Source organism: Protomyctophum parallelum (genome assembly GCF_964188405.1).
Source record: "Protomyctophum parallelum genome assembly, chromosome: 22".
Lineage (NCBI taxonomy): Eukaryota > Metazoa > Chordata > Actinopteri > Myctophiformes > Myctophidae > Protomyctophum > Protomyctophum parallelum.
Window position 1 is genome coordinate 16,290,518 of NC_139714.1, and position 15,680 is coordinate 16,306,197.

General features: G+C 42.6%; 1 protein-coding gene across 1 annotated transcript in view; it reads right to left on the bottom strand.

Annotated features, from left to right (window-relative positions):
• snd1 (staphylococcal nuclease and tudor domain containing 1) overlaps positions 1–15,680 on the bottom strand; it is a 360,720-nt gene that overhangs the window by 343,344 nt on the left and 1,696 nt on the right. The window contains 4 exon segments of the mRNA XM_083794554.1: positions 790–950; positions 10,820–10,901; positions 12,251–12,371; positions 13,311–13,460. Coding sequence (XP_083650680.1) covers positions 790–950; positions 10,820–10,901; positions 12,251–12,371; positions 13,311–13,460 — 514 coding nt within the window.

Genomic DNA, 15,680 nt, shown 5'->3' on the forward strand with positions numbered 1-15,680 from the left:
TTAACGTTGCTCGTTTGGGAATGAATGGAGAGCCAAGCGTTAGACGTGGAGGAGGCGAGGCGCGAGAGACTGAAGCGTTAAGGGGAGGTTTACATTAGGACGATGCCATTACATGCTGCAGAGTGGATATTGCCAGCACAACATCGAGAGCTAAAATGGCAGCCAGCAAGACCCCAAGACCTTAGACCAGGGCTCTTCAACAGGGAGGGAGCCCTCAGAGTTACGACAGGGGGGCCACCAAATCTTTGTGTGATAGGACTTTTGATAGGACTTTTCTTTTTACATTAACCACTTAAACCCTAGCATTCTGAAGAGAACTTTAGCCAAAAACAGCAGATCTACAAGCTCACAACGCCTCGACCTCCGAGGCATTGTGACCTTGTAGATCGGCGACTCAACTTGGCAACGAGAGTGAAATGTCAAGGTCACCAAGTCAGTTTAAAGTGGTCAAATGAAACTACAGATCAACATGTTTGACAGCAGTCTAGAGCGATAACTCTAGCCTGTGTTGGATTCAACTCTAAAGGACTTCTCTATGAAATCCATGTAAAAGTTTAATCTGCAACAAAGTTGTGGGGTCTCTGCTTCATCTCTCTCTCTCAGATTGGGAGTCATCTGAAAAACATTGATGACCACTGGCTTTGACCTGAGGGGATAAAGTAGGGCTGTGTGTGTGTGTGTGTGTGTGTGTGTGTGTGTGTGTGTGTGTGTGTGTGTGTGTGTGTGTGTGTGTGTGTGTGTGTGTGTGTGTGTGTGTGTGTATGTGTGCGTGCGTGCGTGTGCATTTACCGTTGACTGGTTTCTGGTGCTGAGAGTCGACGTAGTTGCGAGGATTCTCAACGACGTATTTCATGTCTCGGATGGTGTGTGTGCCGCCACCCGCCATCCACATGCCTTTCTGGGTGCTTTTAGCGGTGTCCTCCAGGTCACACAGTCTGGCCTGGTCTGGACTACACACACACAGAGAGACACACACACAGCGTTAAAAGAGACTAGGGCTGAATGCAATGAAAACTGAAATCTTTCAATACGTAGTGTTTTTTTCTTCTTCTTCTTCTTATGAATCATTTCAGATCTACACTTCAATAGCTCCATTCAGAAGGACGTTGTCACTCTAGCAAATGATTAGTGTGATTTTAGAGGGTGAAATAAGGCAGTGGTTGACAGACAATGAGACGTCTGGAGTCGTAGAATGTGACCAGACCAGTTACTAGTAAGAAGTCATTAGATCCTTGTTAAATATCAGATGGCCCGCACCGATTGGTTTTGTTTTCTATAAAAAAGAAAGCAAGTGTTTAGTATAATACACATTATCACCAACATAACTGGTATGTATGCTTCTGGCATTCAGCTGGAAGTTTAATTGAAGGACGACGTGCCAATATGTACAGGCTTCAACTCTTTCTGTGGAGAATTAAGACATCATTCGACAGAGCACAGCAGTGTTTTACTTTAAGTGTTGCTGATAACCAAAACTATTATGAGGCTCTTCTATGAAAGCCAGAGGGGCTTGAAAACACATTCATCAACATTTCACTTTGCATATCTGTCCCCCGCAAATAATCTTGTTCCAACTTCTGAAGGCATAATCTCTAAAATGTGTTTGATTGTGTTTCACGCACCAAACCCACCCCGGCCTGCCTCCCCTCATTTGTTCTTACATGTCGTCTTTGAGTGCTTTTGGTCATGAACTACAGTAGCTTCTGCTAAAAAAAACACTGCCATCTCAGATGGGTTTACAGCAGCTTGAATTAAGGGCAAGACCCAAAGACATTACAAATGCTGTCTAAACACAGGCCTTAAAGTCTCATTGTTCAAAATGTTTTTGCTTGTTGAAATGCATGACCCCATATTCCTGAGTCATATTCTTTAGAACTTTGGGTGAATGAAAAGAGACAAGACTATGACTGCCTTTTGACATCTGAAGAGCTCCCAGGAGATTAGTTTTTATTGGCCCGAAACAATACAAGGCTTATTTTAAGGTCGAGTGACTTTAGATTTATTCTCAGAGTGAGTGGCATGTAATTGAGGTTGACATCGATACCGTGTCGGGTGTAATGTCGTTGAAAAACAGTAAATAATCTTTAGCGGATACTCTAAACAAGACCACATAGCCGCTAGCACTTGGGGGGCAGCGGTGGCCGAACGGTTTGCGGAGCGGTCTTGATATTGGAAGGTCGCTAGTTCGTATCCCCGGACCGGCACGTTAAAATTACCACCACTGAAGTGCCCTTGAGCAACCCCTACATGAAATGTTCTATGAGCAGGGCCTGGCTGTAAACAAGTTCTTGAGCTTAGTCCAGTTAACCTGGGTAAACATTTCCTTTCCTTTGTCCAGTTACCCTGGGTAAACATAGTACCTTTCCTTTCCTTAGTCCAGTTACCCTGGGTAAACACTTTCTTTCCTTTCCTTTACACACAGGGCTCGAAATAGCGACCATTTTGGTCGCTAAAGCGCCTGAATTTTAATCTTTGCGACCTAAAAATATATTTGGGAGCACCAGTGCCACTACAAATATTTACTGTGGTGCGCCTGGCTACAACGATCGATTATAGAAAGCGGGCGCTCTGAGCCGCTCTCTGACATCCAACTCCACTGCACTGCTAGCTGCACTAGCACTTGATGCTAACAAACCAACTACTCTTTGACACAACGGTATGGGACGACGTTGAGCGCTGCATCGCTCACATTCCAGAGCGCCTCGGCTCGCAACTTCACCATGTGTCAGAAAGTACATTATTTCAAGCGTTCAACCTCTAGCCAGCTAGTACTACGCTACGGACTCTGTGATTGTGAATGTAAAAGAGAAGGAGGTGTGTGTGTGTGTGTGTGTGTGTGTGTGTGTGTGTGTGTGTGTGTGTGTGTGTGTGCATGCGTGTGCGTGTGTGTGTGTGTGTGTGCGCGCGCGCTTGCAAGAGAGAGAGAGGGGGAATGAGAGAGAGGGAGGGAGAGAGAATAGCAGACTTGTGTTTCTACAGTACCTGGTTTCTACATAGCAGCAGTATTGCTACTTTTACTTAAGTATAACATTAGAGTAATTTTCCACTACTGAAGTGGTAGGCATAGTGAGTAGGCATAGCTATAAATACCATGTTTTACATAGAAATTATTTTATATTAGAAATTCTAATTATATGATCTAAATAGGCTATGAAGGTGAAAAACACAAAACAAAGAAAAAGAAAACGGGTGATGTGACTGGCTGGAATCAGTGTAGACTATAGAGGGTTCTCATAGAGATGTTTGATGCCTCGGTCTCTTTGAAGAGATGGATGGATGAGGGACAGAAAGTCTGGACACTACATTTTAAATTCTGGCATGCATTTTTATACTTTAGTCATTATTTGTAAACCACACGTTATATTAATGTTTTTATGAATGTAAAAAATCGATTACATATTGGTGCTCCTTAGATTTTGGTGGGTGCTCCTAATTTTTTTCTGGTGCTCCTTCATTTTGAAATTGGTAGCACAAGCGCTACCAAGTAAAAAAGTTAATTTCGAGCCCTGACACACTTAATTGCATCTCTCCAAATAAAAGTCCAATGTACTGGATTTTAAAGGGGCACTTTAATTATTCAGAGCTTAAAAATAGTCAACTCATTAAAGCAGGCTTTTTGTTTGGCAGCGAGGGTCAACTGGCCGATTGATCTGGCAACGGTGCAAAGATTAGTTTGTTTCCTCTTTACTTACATCTTGCAAAAGCCTGAAAAACAGACTGCTATATCTAAGGGGGAGCCGAGTGGAAGTCAATTAAAATGCCAGACACATCAGATAGAGCACGGACTGAAACGCAAACCATTCTTGCCTACAGAGCAAAAAAGAAACAGTCTCTGGAAAAGATTCTCACAGGCTGTTGAGCGAGCGCCGAGCCTGCCTGTTGCTCAGGTTGTCCTGACCACACAGGTCAGCACAAAGTATAAATGTTCCATGTTCTTATATCTGCACCTTATGTACATATTTGCCATTATACAGTATATCTGTGGCCAATTAACTGCCTCATCCCACAGCCATTTTTAACCCATTTTGGACTGAGGTAGAGGCTTCAAAATATTTTTTTCTGAGAAACCCATGTTTCTATGCGTCAGTGGTGCTCAACCTTTTTCATGTCAAGGACCCCCAGAATTATCTATATTGGGCCACGGACCCCCCATCTGAAAATGTGTAGTTCCAGGGACCCCTCAGAAGCCAAAAATGTAGTTAAAAATGTTCGCTCTGAAATACATATTCAAGGATTTGTACCAAAACTACCAACGATTGATATCTGACCAGATTCTGGGTTTCCCTTTTATTTCTCCAGCTCTTTAGTAAATGAATATTGATAACCCACACACATGATTTTCATTACAGAGCTTCTCCATTTTGAATCTCAATCATTTAAAACTTAACCCCCTCATGGCTAAAATGCGATATTTTGGGCTTGTTTAGAGCTTAATTTGACTTAGTTATTAAAATCAACGATGATCGCTTAGCATCCCGGACATCCGATAGTGCTGCACAGTCCAAAGCTAGTACCGGATGTTATTGTTCCTTAAACGGGAAGTGACATCGCCAGATTCGCTTTATTTGGTCAAAATAGGCATAATGGTGACGTTACCGCCACCATCAGGACTGAGTGTCTAATACTCATCACAGGATAATCACAGGATTGCCGTGTGAGAATGAGATAGTGTGTATATCACAGATTTTTCTATTGGCATTAAAATGACGAATTAAACATAATGAATAGTGCAGGCAGAAGGCACAATCCACTGTTAATTAGGGTGGCCATAAGCCAGTTAATCAGCACACTAAAATGTGAATCTGAAAACATGATAGGTTACTAATAATAACATGCTAACAAAAATGCTTCCCATTTGGCAGTGTGACCCGGCAGGCTACAAAAACGCCATCGCTCAGCTGCAGTGAGTGAGGTATAACCGTGCCATAGTCTGAAGGGATGGGATTTGGTTCAGTACGACTTTTAAGATACCGTTACCACTTTTACAACCTTTTAGCATAGCATTAATTAACACTATAATGGAGGAAAGCAGACACTACAGTGGCAGCAGTCGGGACTGACTGATGAGGCGAACTGACGAGGCTATAATTAATTAGCAAAGATCTACAGGCAGAAGTTGGTATATGTAAGCGGCAGATAGAGAACCTTTGAGCGAGGGATTCAGACCCGGCTTCAAATAAAAATCAGATTGTGCTGGAATACTGTTAACCCATTCTGGGCGGGAACGCCTTTTGGTGTCAGCATTATGTTATGCTTTAGCTATTGAAAAATAGCAGATCTACAAGCTCATAGCGCGCCACCGAGTGGCGCGCTACGAGCTTGTAGGTCTGCTATTTTTGAAGAATCAAAGAACGACTGACATAGAAACATAGCTTTTTCAGAAAACTGTCAGGATGTGGAAGACATTTATAGAATCTGATCTCAGGTAAAAAATGGGTTAAAGCACACCAGGGGAGAGAGAACCTTCCAGTTCCCTTCTATTTGAACATGCCGTAGGCTACATCTGTGCTTCCGCTGCGTATCTCCCCTGTACACATACGGTACACACGAAAAATAATATTTTTTAAGATACAAAATGTTGAATCTTCGTAAGAAGCTGCACCCTGCTGCCTTTGCAGTTAGAGAAGGGGAGCAGGAATCATAATGGCTGGAGGGGTTTCCCTTCTGTGTGTGCAGAGAGCGCTCCTATACTGGCACACACACACACACACACACACACACACACGACTAGCGAGAAGAGGGGCGATGGTATTGAGCAATGGGACGCACAGTGGGTGTCAGTGATAATGTAGCCCACTTTCACTAAAACGTGGAGATTAAGCAACGTTCTTTTTTTTTTTATGCACCACATATCTGGAACAAACTCGCAGAAAACTGCAGGTCTGCTATAATTAACTTTTAAAACAAAGCTCAAGTTAAGTTTCAAAAATAAGTTTTAAACACTTTCAACCTGGTTGTCATCATCATGTCATGCCAAATAAAAAATAACTACAAATTCACAACTCGGGTTTCATGGTGACACAAGCTTGTAGATCTGCCATTTGTTGTATTGTTATTGTTGAAAGAAATACATTTATTGCATCACTGCACCCATGGGGAGCAGTGTTGTTTTTGGCAGCAAATTTCTATTTTAGTTTAGTCATAGTCTTTGGACTGAAACTTCATTTAGTTTTAGTCACATTTTAGTCACCTGGAATGTCTTAGTGTTAGTCCAGTTTTAGTCGACTAAATGCCATAAGATTTTAGTCGACTAAATCTACAGTTGATTTAGTCGACTAAAATGTATTTTGGCGGGTCTTGATGCCGTCTTAATGAGTGTTTTTACACTTGCTGAAAATAGCCGATCTACAAGCTTGTAGATCAGCTATTTTCAGCATGCAACCAAGTGTAAAATTACTTGTCCACTACTCCCTTCCTAGCATTTTAGTCTGGTTTTAATCTGTTGACGAAATTGTCAATATATAGTTTTAGTCATCATAGCTTAGTTTTCATTTAGTTTCCATTCAGTTTGTCAGTGAAAAAAGGTAGACGAACATTTTTCATCTTAGTTTTAGTCGACGAAAACAACACTGATGGGGAGCGTGATGTTTTATTTATTGCAAAGAGCAAGACAAAAAAAAAAGGACGTGCTTGGATTCAGAAAACAGACTCAGATATTGTACTGAAGCTTTATGGTGCTTAACCCATTTAGGGCCTGACCTCAAAATGTAAAAGAAATCTTCTAAATGCTCCAGTTTTCTGAAATAAATATTTTCCACGATTTTTCAAAAATAGCAGATCTACAAGCTCATAGCGTGCCACTCGGTGGCGCGATATGAGCTTGTAGATCTGCTATTTTTCAATAGCTAAATTACAAAATGTTTAAAACACCAAAAGGGCTTCCCGCACAAAATGGGTTTAAAGCGGTATAGAAACTTTTATTAGCAGTATAGGAAAGTAATTGTCATCTTTGAAATGAAATTCTGCAACTGAAAGCCAGAGTCTCAAAACTAAACGAGAAGTTGCCTATAAAAAAAGAAAAATCATTATTTATTATACGTCGTTATTATCCAATGCCAGATTGTTCATGTTGTTCCAACGCAGCCAAATGGTAAATCATTTGATACTCATTCAGGAAATAATAAAATGAAAATCCATCCATCGATCCAGATGAAAAAAAAAAATCTGTGTTGAGTACCAGCTTTGTCAGTGCAAACTGCAAAGCATGCGTGCGTCTGTCTTCTACTTTGTCAGTGCAACGTGTGCGTGCGTGCGTGGAGAATGGGCACATGGCCCAGGCCCGGGGCGTTTAAAGGCCTGTGGGGTGTTTAAAGTGGCTGGCCACCGTCCCACAAGTCACAGTCAGCGTCCGAACACTTGTTCAATCAGCATCGTTTGTGGCCATCAGCGCCACAGTTATCATAATGATGATCATCATCACCGCCCCGTGGTTAGTGTGATCAATGTACCCGTTCTCCATGGGCTAACCCATGTTGTGCGGGAACCTCTTTTGGTGTTAGCATTATGCTATGCTTTAGCCATTGAAAAATAGCAGATCTACAAGCTCATAGCGCGCCACCGAGTGGCACGCTACGAGCTTGTAGGTCTGCTATTTTTGAAATTTTTTTTTCAGAAAACTGTCAGGATATAGAAGAATTTTTTTTAATCTGATCTCAGGTCAGAATGGGCTAATGTATAGTGCGTCGGGACACAGGGGGGATATAAACTAAAGGCTGAGGTCCTCACTAAGTAATGGCTCCTCTCTCTTTTGGCCAAATGATAGCAGCATATATACTTAGCCCATTAAGACCTGAGGGCGGATTCTAAAAAAAAACACGAGAATCAGTTTTCTGAAAAATGTATGTTGCTATAGAGCGTCGCAGTCCTGCCCCGTTTCATGACGACGCCAGGCCCAGGAAATAATTCCCAATATGCATTTTTCCCCTCATAGACATTTCAAAAAGTATTTATTTAAAGACGGTTACGCCGCAGACAAAGCTAACTCGAGTCGTGACAACTCATGACAACAAAACACAATATTTTGGACCAAACAAATAATTACAAAGAATAAAAAAACAACAAAAAGTGTTGTAACCTGTTGTAACCTTTCTAATTATTTGTTCGGCCCAAAGAGAATTGTGTTTGTTATCATGATTTGTCACGACGAGTTGGCTTTGTCCGCGGCGTAAACGTCTTTAAATAAATACTTACTGAAATGTCTATGAGGAAAATGAACGGAGAATCATTTCCTGGGGGGGGGGGGGGGGGACTGCGACGCTCTATATCAGTGGTGCTCAAACCTTTTCATGTCACAGACCTATATGATCTAAAATGTCACCGACGCTTTCCCAGATTTAATGGGTTAAAGCATCATTTACATTAGAGCCCGCCTCTGGGCCATCGCACAGAATGCTTGAGATGGACCATTAGGTGCAAAATATTGCTATCATCTCCGTTCGTTTCATGTTGGGAGACACAAATATAACAGCTTGAGTCAAATTGTCCTGTAATGTGCACATACAGCCACTGGAGGGGGGCGTGTTCTCACAAAGTGCTGGATGTGTGTGTTTAAGTAAGGGTGGTGATGAATGCAGGTGCATAATGTGGTTGTTACTGGTTTGGACTGTTGTAGCAGGGTAATACTGCCACCTACTGTTGTAGCAGGGTAATACTGCCACCTTCTGGAGCAGCATGGCAACTTCTAAAGTCAAAATTCTCCACTCTACAGTTTTCTGAAAAAGCTATGTTTCTATGTCAGTCGTTCTTCGATTTTTCTAAAATAGCAGACCTACAAGTTCGTAGCGCGCCACTCGGTGGCGCGCTATGAGCTTGTAGATCTGCTATTTTTCAATAGCTAAAGCATAACATAATGCCAACACCAAAAGGGGTTCCTGCCCAAAATGGGTTTTAAGGACTTATGGAAGTACAATGTCCAGGGTTTTTTTTTCCTGCATAGGATAGTTTTGGAAAACCCAAAAAAGGAAAAAAATCGCCCACACCTACATTTTGAATAAAATCAAAGTCAAAATAAGATCACCCTGTTATTTATAAAATGTTCCATTACATTCATATACTCTACCATTACAGATTGGATCAAATTACATTTCATTCATTACAATAGCTCCGGATTTGGAGGAGCTTTGTCAAGCATCTTCTTGAGATTACTTTTTGGAATTCGGCACCATCGTAAAACCAACCACAAGAAACCAATTGTAAAGACTCGTGTAGAAAGGAATATAATTATAAAGATCATCTCTTTTTAATATATATTTTATGCCACGATTTTGTAACCCATTTTTCACCCCTGTGTCAATCATCTAATGTGATCCTGGGCTCTACACACCCTCCACCAACCTAGTCCCCATATATGGGGGACAAGGGGAGAGCAACGGACTTGAACTCATGCTTCATCTCTTAATGCAGAAACCCAAAACGTGCATATTCCATTAGCTTCGGTAAAAGATTATTGTACAGCCAGAATCACGGTCACCTTTCTACCTCCATTATTGCTGTGAGAGTCAAGTTTCTTTATTAGGAAAAAGACCCCCACCATCTCGTTTTCGAGGGGCTCCCAACCGAGACACACGTGTGGGGAAGAACAGTTGGCGACAAGTGAACTTTTAGGCAATGTTGCACGGCTGTTAAAAGGAGAATTTCATACTAGAAGGCTTTCTTACCTTTATTTGTAGTTTACGTCCCCACCAAAGAGGTCCAGGTGTTATTTTGTGCAAAAGCACATTATTGGCTATTTCCCCAACCATAACCCCTCAATGAATTGTATTGAATTGCATTGAATTTAATTAAATGGGGCGTTGTGCTAATTTGCCTATTTCCCATCGCTCAAAAAGTTTAAAAAAAATTGTATATATCCTCTCTTCATAATGTAAATAGTAATATTACTAATAAGCGAATTAGCACAAAAACCCAACCCCCATTGAGGGCTTATGGTAGGGGTTAATAGCCAATAATGCACTTTCGCAAAACAAAATACCACCTGGACCTCTTTGGTGGGGACGTAACAACTACAAATAACCCCTGGACCTCTTTGGTGGGGACGTAACAACTACAAATAACACCTGGACCTCTTTGGTGGGGACGTAACAACTACAAATAACACCTGGACCTCTTTGGTGGGGGACGTAACAACTACAAATAAAGTTAAGAACGCCTTCTAGTATGGAATTCTCCTTTAAGGCTAGCCATCAGCTCCCTTAAATCACAACGTAGATGATGCGTGGATGGGGCTCCATGTTAGTGAGTCTTAACTACCTTCGTTCATCATGCAGAGTGTCGTCAAATGAAACTAAGTATCTGTTCAGCAAAACACTCGTACCGTTCTGGATCATAAACACATACTTTGGTGCGATTAAGCGGACTGAAGAAACACAGTATGAAGAAGCGTCCACTTATTACCGATGTTTTGACCGATATAACAACATTTTCAAATGCATTTTATAAACTCGCTTTCAGCTAAAGCAACGTACTACCGTCTCCTGCATTATTTTGACATTTCAAAACAGGCGGTACGCACTACGCACTACACACTACGCAGGGCCATCGATTGATATCCAACGAGCACTTACAAACACTCCCGACACTTAGGGCTGTATTTTGCGTGTCTTAAGTACCAGGTCTTATTCCCTAACTTGAGTAAACTAAAGATCTGGAGGCGTGATCAATGCCATTTGGCTATTCTGAGTGGCCAAAGAGCATTGATCACGCCTCGAGGTCTTTAGTTTACTCAAGTTAGGTAATAAGACCTGGTACTTAAGACACGCAAAATACAGCCCTTAGAATGCATGTGTGCAAAAAAACTCTATAATATCAAAGCAAAGCTTACTTGTTCCCTCGGATTCCTTCTCTGCGGACGGTGGCGAAGCCTTCCTGGACCAGAGACTCTGCAATGTTCTCGCCTGTTGTGTCTACAAGATAGACAAGTAGAGACGCATGGAGCAATTACAAAACATTAGAAAACAATTACAAAACATTACAAAACAACAAAGACTACACTATAAGCCACTGGTTTCCAAAAACGGGGTCGGGACCATAGAGTATTAAAAGGATAGAGACTGATCTGGCGCGAATCTCCGCCCCCTCCGCTATTCATGTCAGTGGAAGTTGCTCAGTGGCGTTTTGAAGCACCCGGAAGGCTGCCGGAAGGACCGTCTATTTCCGCGTTTTTTCGCCGATTCAGCATTTGGGCACCAAATTTTGGTGCCCAAATGCGGAAGTGCAGCTGGGCTTTAACATTGAGCGCTCGGTTGCACGGGGTTTCCTCGTCAAGAATCCACGGGTCCGCCTGCAGTCCTTCCTCTTACCACTAGGGCCCAGCGCTTCAACATTGGAGTGCCTAGCTGGCCCCTTGGTCGGACTCGGGACCCATTTGTGGGTCACGGACATTTTTATAGGTCCCTTTATTTTTTAAAGCATTGAATTAAAAACAAATTCAATGTTTTCTTTTTTTTGTAATTTCATGAGGAAATAAAAGCCTGGAAAAGAGAACAGGGGGGGGGGGGGGGGCGAAATAGTCCTGGCAGTCAATGAGTTCTAGTGCTGCAAGAATTGGCCAAAAAATGTCGGTGGGATATTCCTGTCGGAACACCATGTGGGTTCATTCCAACCTCGAATACATTATTGTAGCCCAATACGCAGAAAAACTTTCCCTCTTTCTTTCGCCGGACGCGGTTGGTGCTGAGACATGCGCTCTCTTGCGAGATCAAATGAATGATTCATACTAATTTATCATTTATAATATAATTTTATAATTGTTAATTGATACAAGTCCAGGACTTATCTGGGGGAAACAGAGACTCATCACTCCAAAGATGTGCTCATTGTGCTGTGATAGAAGTTGGAACGATCCGATAACTCGATATGAAACGGAAATAATCAAAGCAATGCCTTTGTTTTTGGTTTAACCCCTTTTGGGCGGGAACCCCTTTTGGTGTTAGCATTATGTTATGATTTAGCTATTGAAAAATAGCAGATCTACAAGCTCATAGGTTGTAGGTCTGCTATTTTTGGAGACGTCTGGAGACTTCTTGGGCACAAATTGGGTTAAATCGGCTCGCGTTTACATACAGCACCGTCGTACGATTAAATAAAGTTTGAAGGGAGACTACGGGAGACTTTTCCTGCCTCCTGCCGCTGACTGACGGTTCTGTGATCAGTTTTTGTTCACCCAAAATGGGGATGCCAGATTTAACCACTTTTCAAGTGGTTAAAAAAGCCCCTTGCAGAAGACCAGCTAGCGGCGCAGCGTTCCACTCACCTCTCCCCAAGTAGACCATGCCGTACTCTCTGCCTAGAGCGGTCTTCACCTCCACGTTGAAGCACACTTCCTTTCCGATCAGTTTCTTGCGCAGGAACTCTCTGGCTTGGAAGGCAAAGGGCTGCAAACAGACAACGTATTTCAGACTTTTATATTTTATACATGTCGAGTACTGGTGTTGTTGGTTTGTCCTGCGTCTGTTCTGTAATTGTCATGCATCTGTTGTCTGTCCTGCCTCATGTACAAACTTCAATAAATATACTTGAATAATCATAATAACACAGACGACAATGTTCCTGCTTTACAACTTCAACATACACTCCATGTCCACCAGCAGAGCATGCCCGGCGAACTACAGCAGCCCACTTCACCGTAACAACTACAGTATATGGATGGATACTGTAAAAACAGGACTATGTTTTGTATGTTTGTGAGGGGTGCTCACAGGTACGCAGCCAGGGGACGATCTAGTTGCCCCCAGTTTCGGGACGCTCAAGGGGAAAAATGTGTTTTATCACCCAGACACTATTCTGTGGAATGCCTCCCTCCCTACAGCCATGAAATCACTAAATTATCGTGCAAGATTTAAGAATGACCTTTGTCCTTAAATCATGGCTCCATCTCCACACTAATTGGTCATAGTTAGCATAGTTAGATCCAAACCCAGGATAACCCCCCCCCCAAACATACATACGTACTGTATAAGTCACACAATCAAAGGCACAGGAACAATCAAATAAAACTTATGCCGAGACGAACTTGCGTTGCGCTTGCGTGCACACACACCTATTTATCAAGATTAGCATCCCATGGTGTTTGCCTGGGGAGGGGTCTTGTTTAGCACAAGAATTGTTAACCCATTCTGACATGAGATCAGATTCTAAAAATGTCTACAACATCCTGATTTCGATTTTTCAAAAATAGCAGACCTACAAGCTCATAGCGCGCCACCGAGTGGCGCGCTATGAGCTTGTAGATCTGCTATTTTTCAATAGCTAAAGCATAACATGATGCTAACACCAAAAGGGGTTTCCGCCTAAAATGGGATAAAGCCACTCACCTCATCGGGGGTGTCCTTCATGTCGGGCTGACCCTGGGCGGCTCGCCGTGCCATAGCCCCTGCCCGGATGTTGCTGAGGTTGATCTGGCGCTCGGGAGGGGGACCGCCTCGAGGCTGGCCCCGAACGATGATAGCGCAGCCAGACAAGACCTGTGCGGAGATGAACCATCACACAGTCAACAATGTAGGCATTCTGCAGGTTATTATCACAATGACACATACAGTACAGTCACTCACTAGCCTCCAATCACTAGCCTCCAATCACTAGAGCTCCAATCAGTCACTAGATCAATCCGTCGGCTACGGAAACAGACTAGACGGTCAGAAGAGTAAAACTACCAAATCACATTGCAATTGTGTCGATTGATTGAAATATTTATCAACAGTTTGCAGAATTACAGTACATTTCAAGCACAAACTCAATACAAAGACTGTTAACTGTGAGTGGACGACCCATATAAGCATTACACTTGTTTACAAGAGGGTGCACCATTTCAATTCATCAAAACATTTAGAGACGTACAAATTGACACTTCAATATAGTCAAAGAACAGAACAGGAATTCATCATAATGGAGGTAAAAAGGGAAAATAAACATACTCGATAGCCAACTGATGAACATTGAAGCGGGTCTTCACTAAAAGGTTAGAGTAAAATGGAAACATTTTAGCTAGGCAAATAAAAGATATGCCTCGATTAATGTGCCGATTATGCAGCAAATCGTGTGTGTAAATCATTGCTAGTAGGTAGATGGATGCTAAGCAACCAGTGGCATCACTATTTTGGGCAAAAACAGCTAAATGTGTGACCGTTGCGAGCTCGTAGATTTGCTACATTTGTAAAAGTGTAACTTGGGCTCAAGTGGTTAATCAGCTGAGCAAAGCCCAGCCACCACTGAAGTGCAGGGAAGAAACCAACCAGTGAGTGTTGCTCGTTGTCATGGTGATTTGCGGTCAAATCTAGCATTCAGAGACACAAGGTGAGATCACGCAGTGTGATAGCGTTAGCTCAAACAGGGCACAAAGATAACGGCCCTATAGGGGTCCTGGGTTTGACTACCACGGCATTTACACGAATCTGAGCAAACATCTCTTTATCTGCGGTCGCTCCAGGAGCATCACTGTTGGTGCTGTTGATCTAAGATGAGAACCAGATAATGATGGTGTCGTGTCAGAAGAACGCTGCCTCTTCCCACTCAAGACTGACTCACGCGAGCCGAGTAGCCGCCAAGTGGAAGGGGGCGACCAAGTCATGGAAAAACAGCCCCTGCGCTGCATTACCTTCCTCTGGCTGTTTACAGAAGGGTTTACGTTCCAGTCTGAATGCACAACGTGACCTTGCTTGACTTCCCTCGTCACTTTTCTTTTCCTCTGTGGCCCACCTTTGATGAGGGTGGGAGGGGGGGGGCTCATTACAACTTAACCCATTCTGACCTGAGATCAGATTCTAAAATTGTCTTCTACATCCTGACAGTTGTCTGAAAAAGCTATGTTTCGATGTCAGTCGTTCTTCGATTTTTCAAAAATAGCAGACCTACAAGCTCGAAACGCGTCACTTAATGCGCTAACATAATGCCAACACCAAAAGGGGTTCTCGCCCAAAATGGGTTTTAAGTATGCTACAAGTATGTAGAAGTTAGAACTATTACATTTGCTTTGAGGAAAGAAAAGAAAATGAGTGCCAACTGCCAAGCACGAGTGAAAGATCTTTTTTTTTTACCAAGATATTCCTCAACTTGTTCAGAACTTCAGATACACAAGCGATTAGCTCATTTACAAAACACTACTCCCAAACGGTCCCAAACCACAGGCATGGACCCATTGGACCCTGCTCACCTGCTCTAGAGACAAGAACAGGCCCATGCGTTTGATACTTTGATAAATTAGCTTTTTCTTCTTCCAAATACATGGGGAGCCAATCTAACTGGCTATAAAACACAATAAATGCAAACGCTAGACCAGACCAGCTCAGCACATGCTGTGATTTTGAATCCAAGCCAATCAAGCTCTGTGGCCAAGAAAGTATAGATGAACTGCCAGAACTCTCAGTACTATAGTAAAAAGAAAAAGGGGGAAAAAAATAACTTGAGTTTCACCCAGAGACAAAACGCCACAACCACGCGGACGAGTGTGGGAGTAGGCCACGAAAGGCATAAATAACATCGATATGAACCAAGATGGTACGCTACTGCTACTGTACCACCAACCACGAATGGCTACATGCTGTACTAGACTAGAGGAGACAGAAACCTCTACGTGTCACTTTAGTTTGTGGTTGGCAAATATTCTGTGACTTGAGGCAGGGTACACAACATTACAGATACAGAGTCAGACAGCTTGGCTTTCAGCTGATGGTGTGCATCAGGGACCA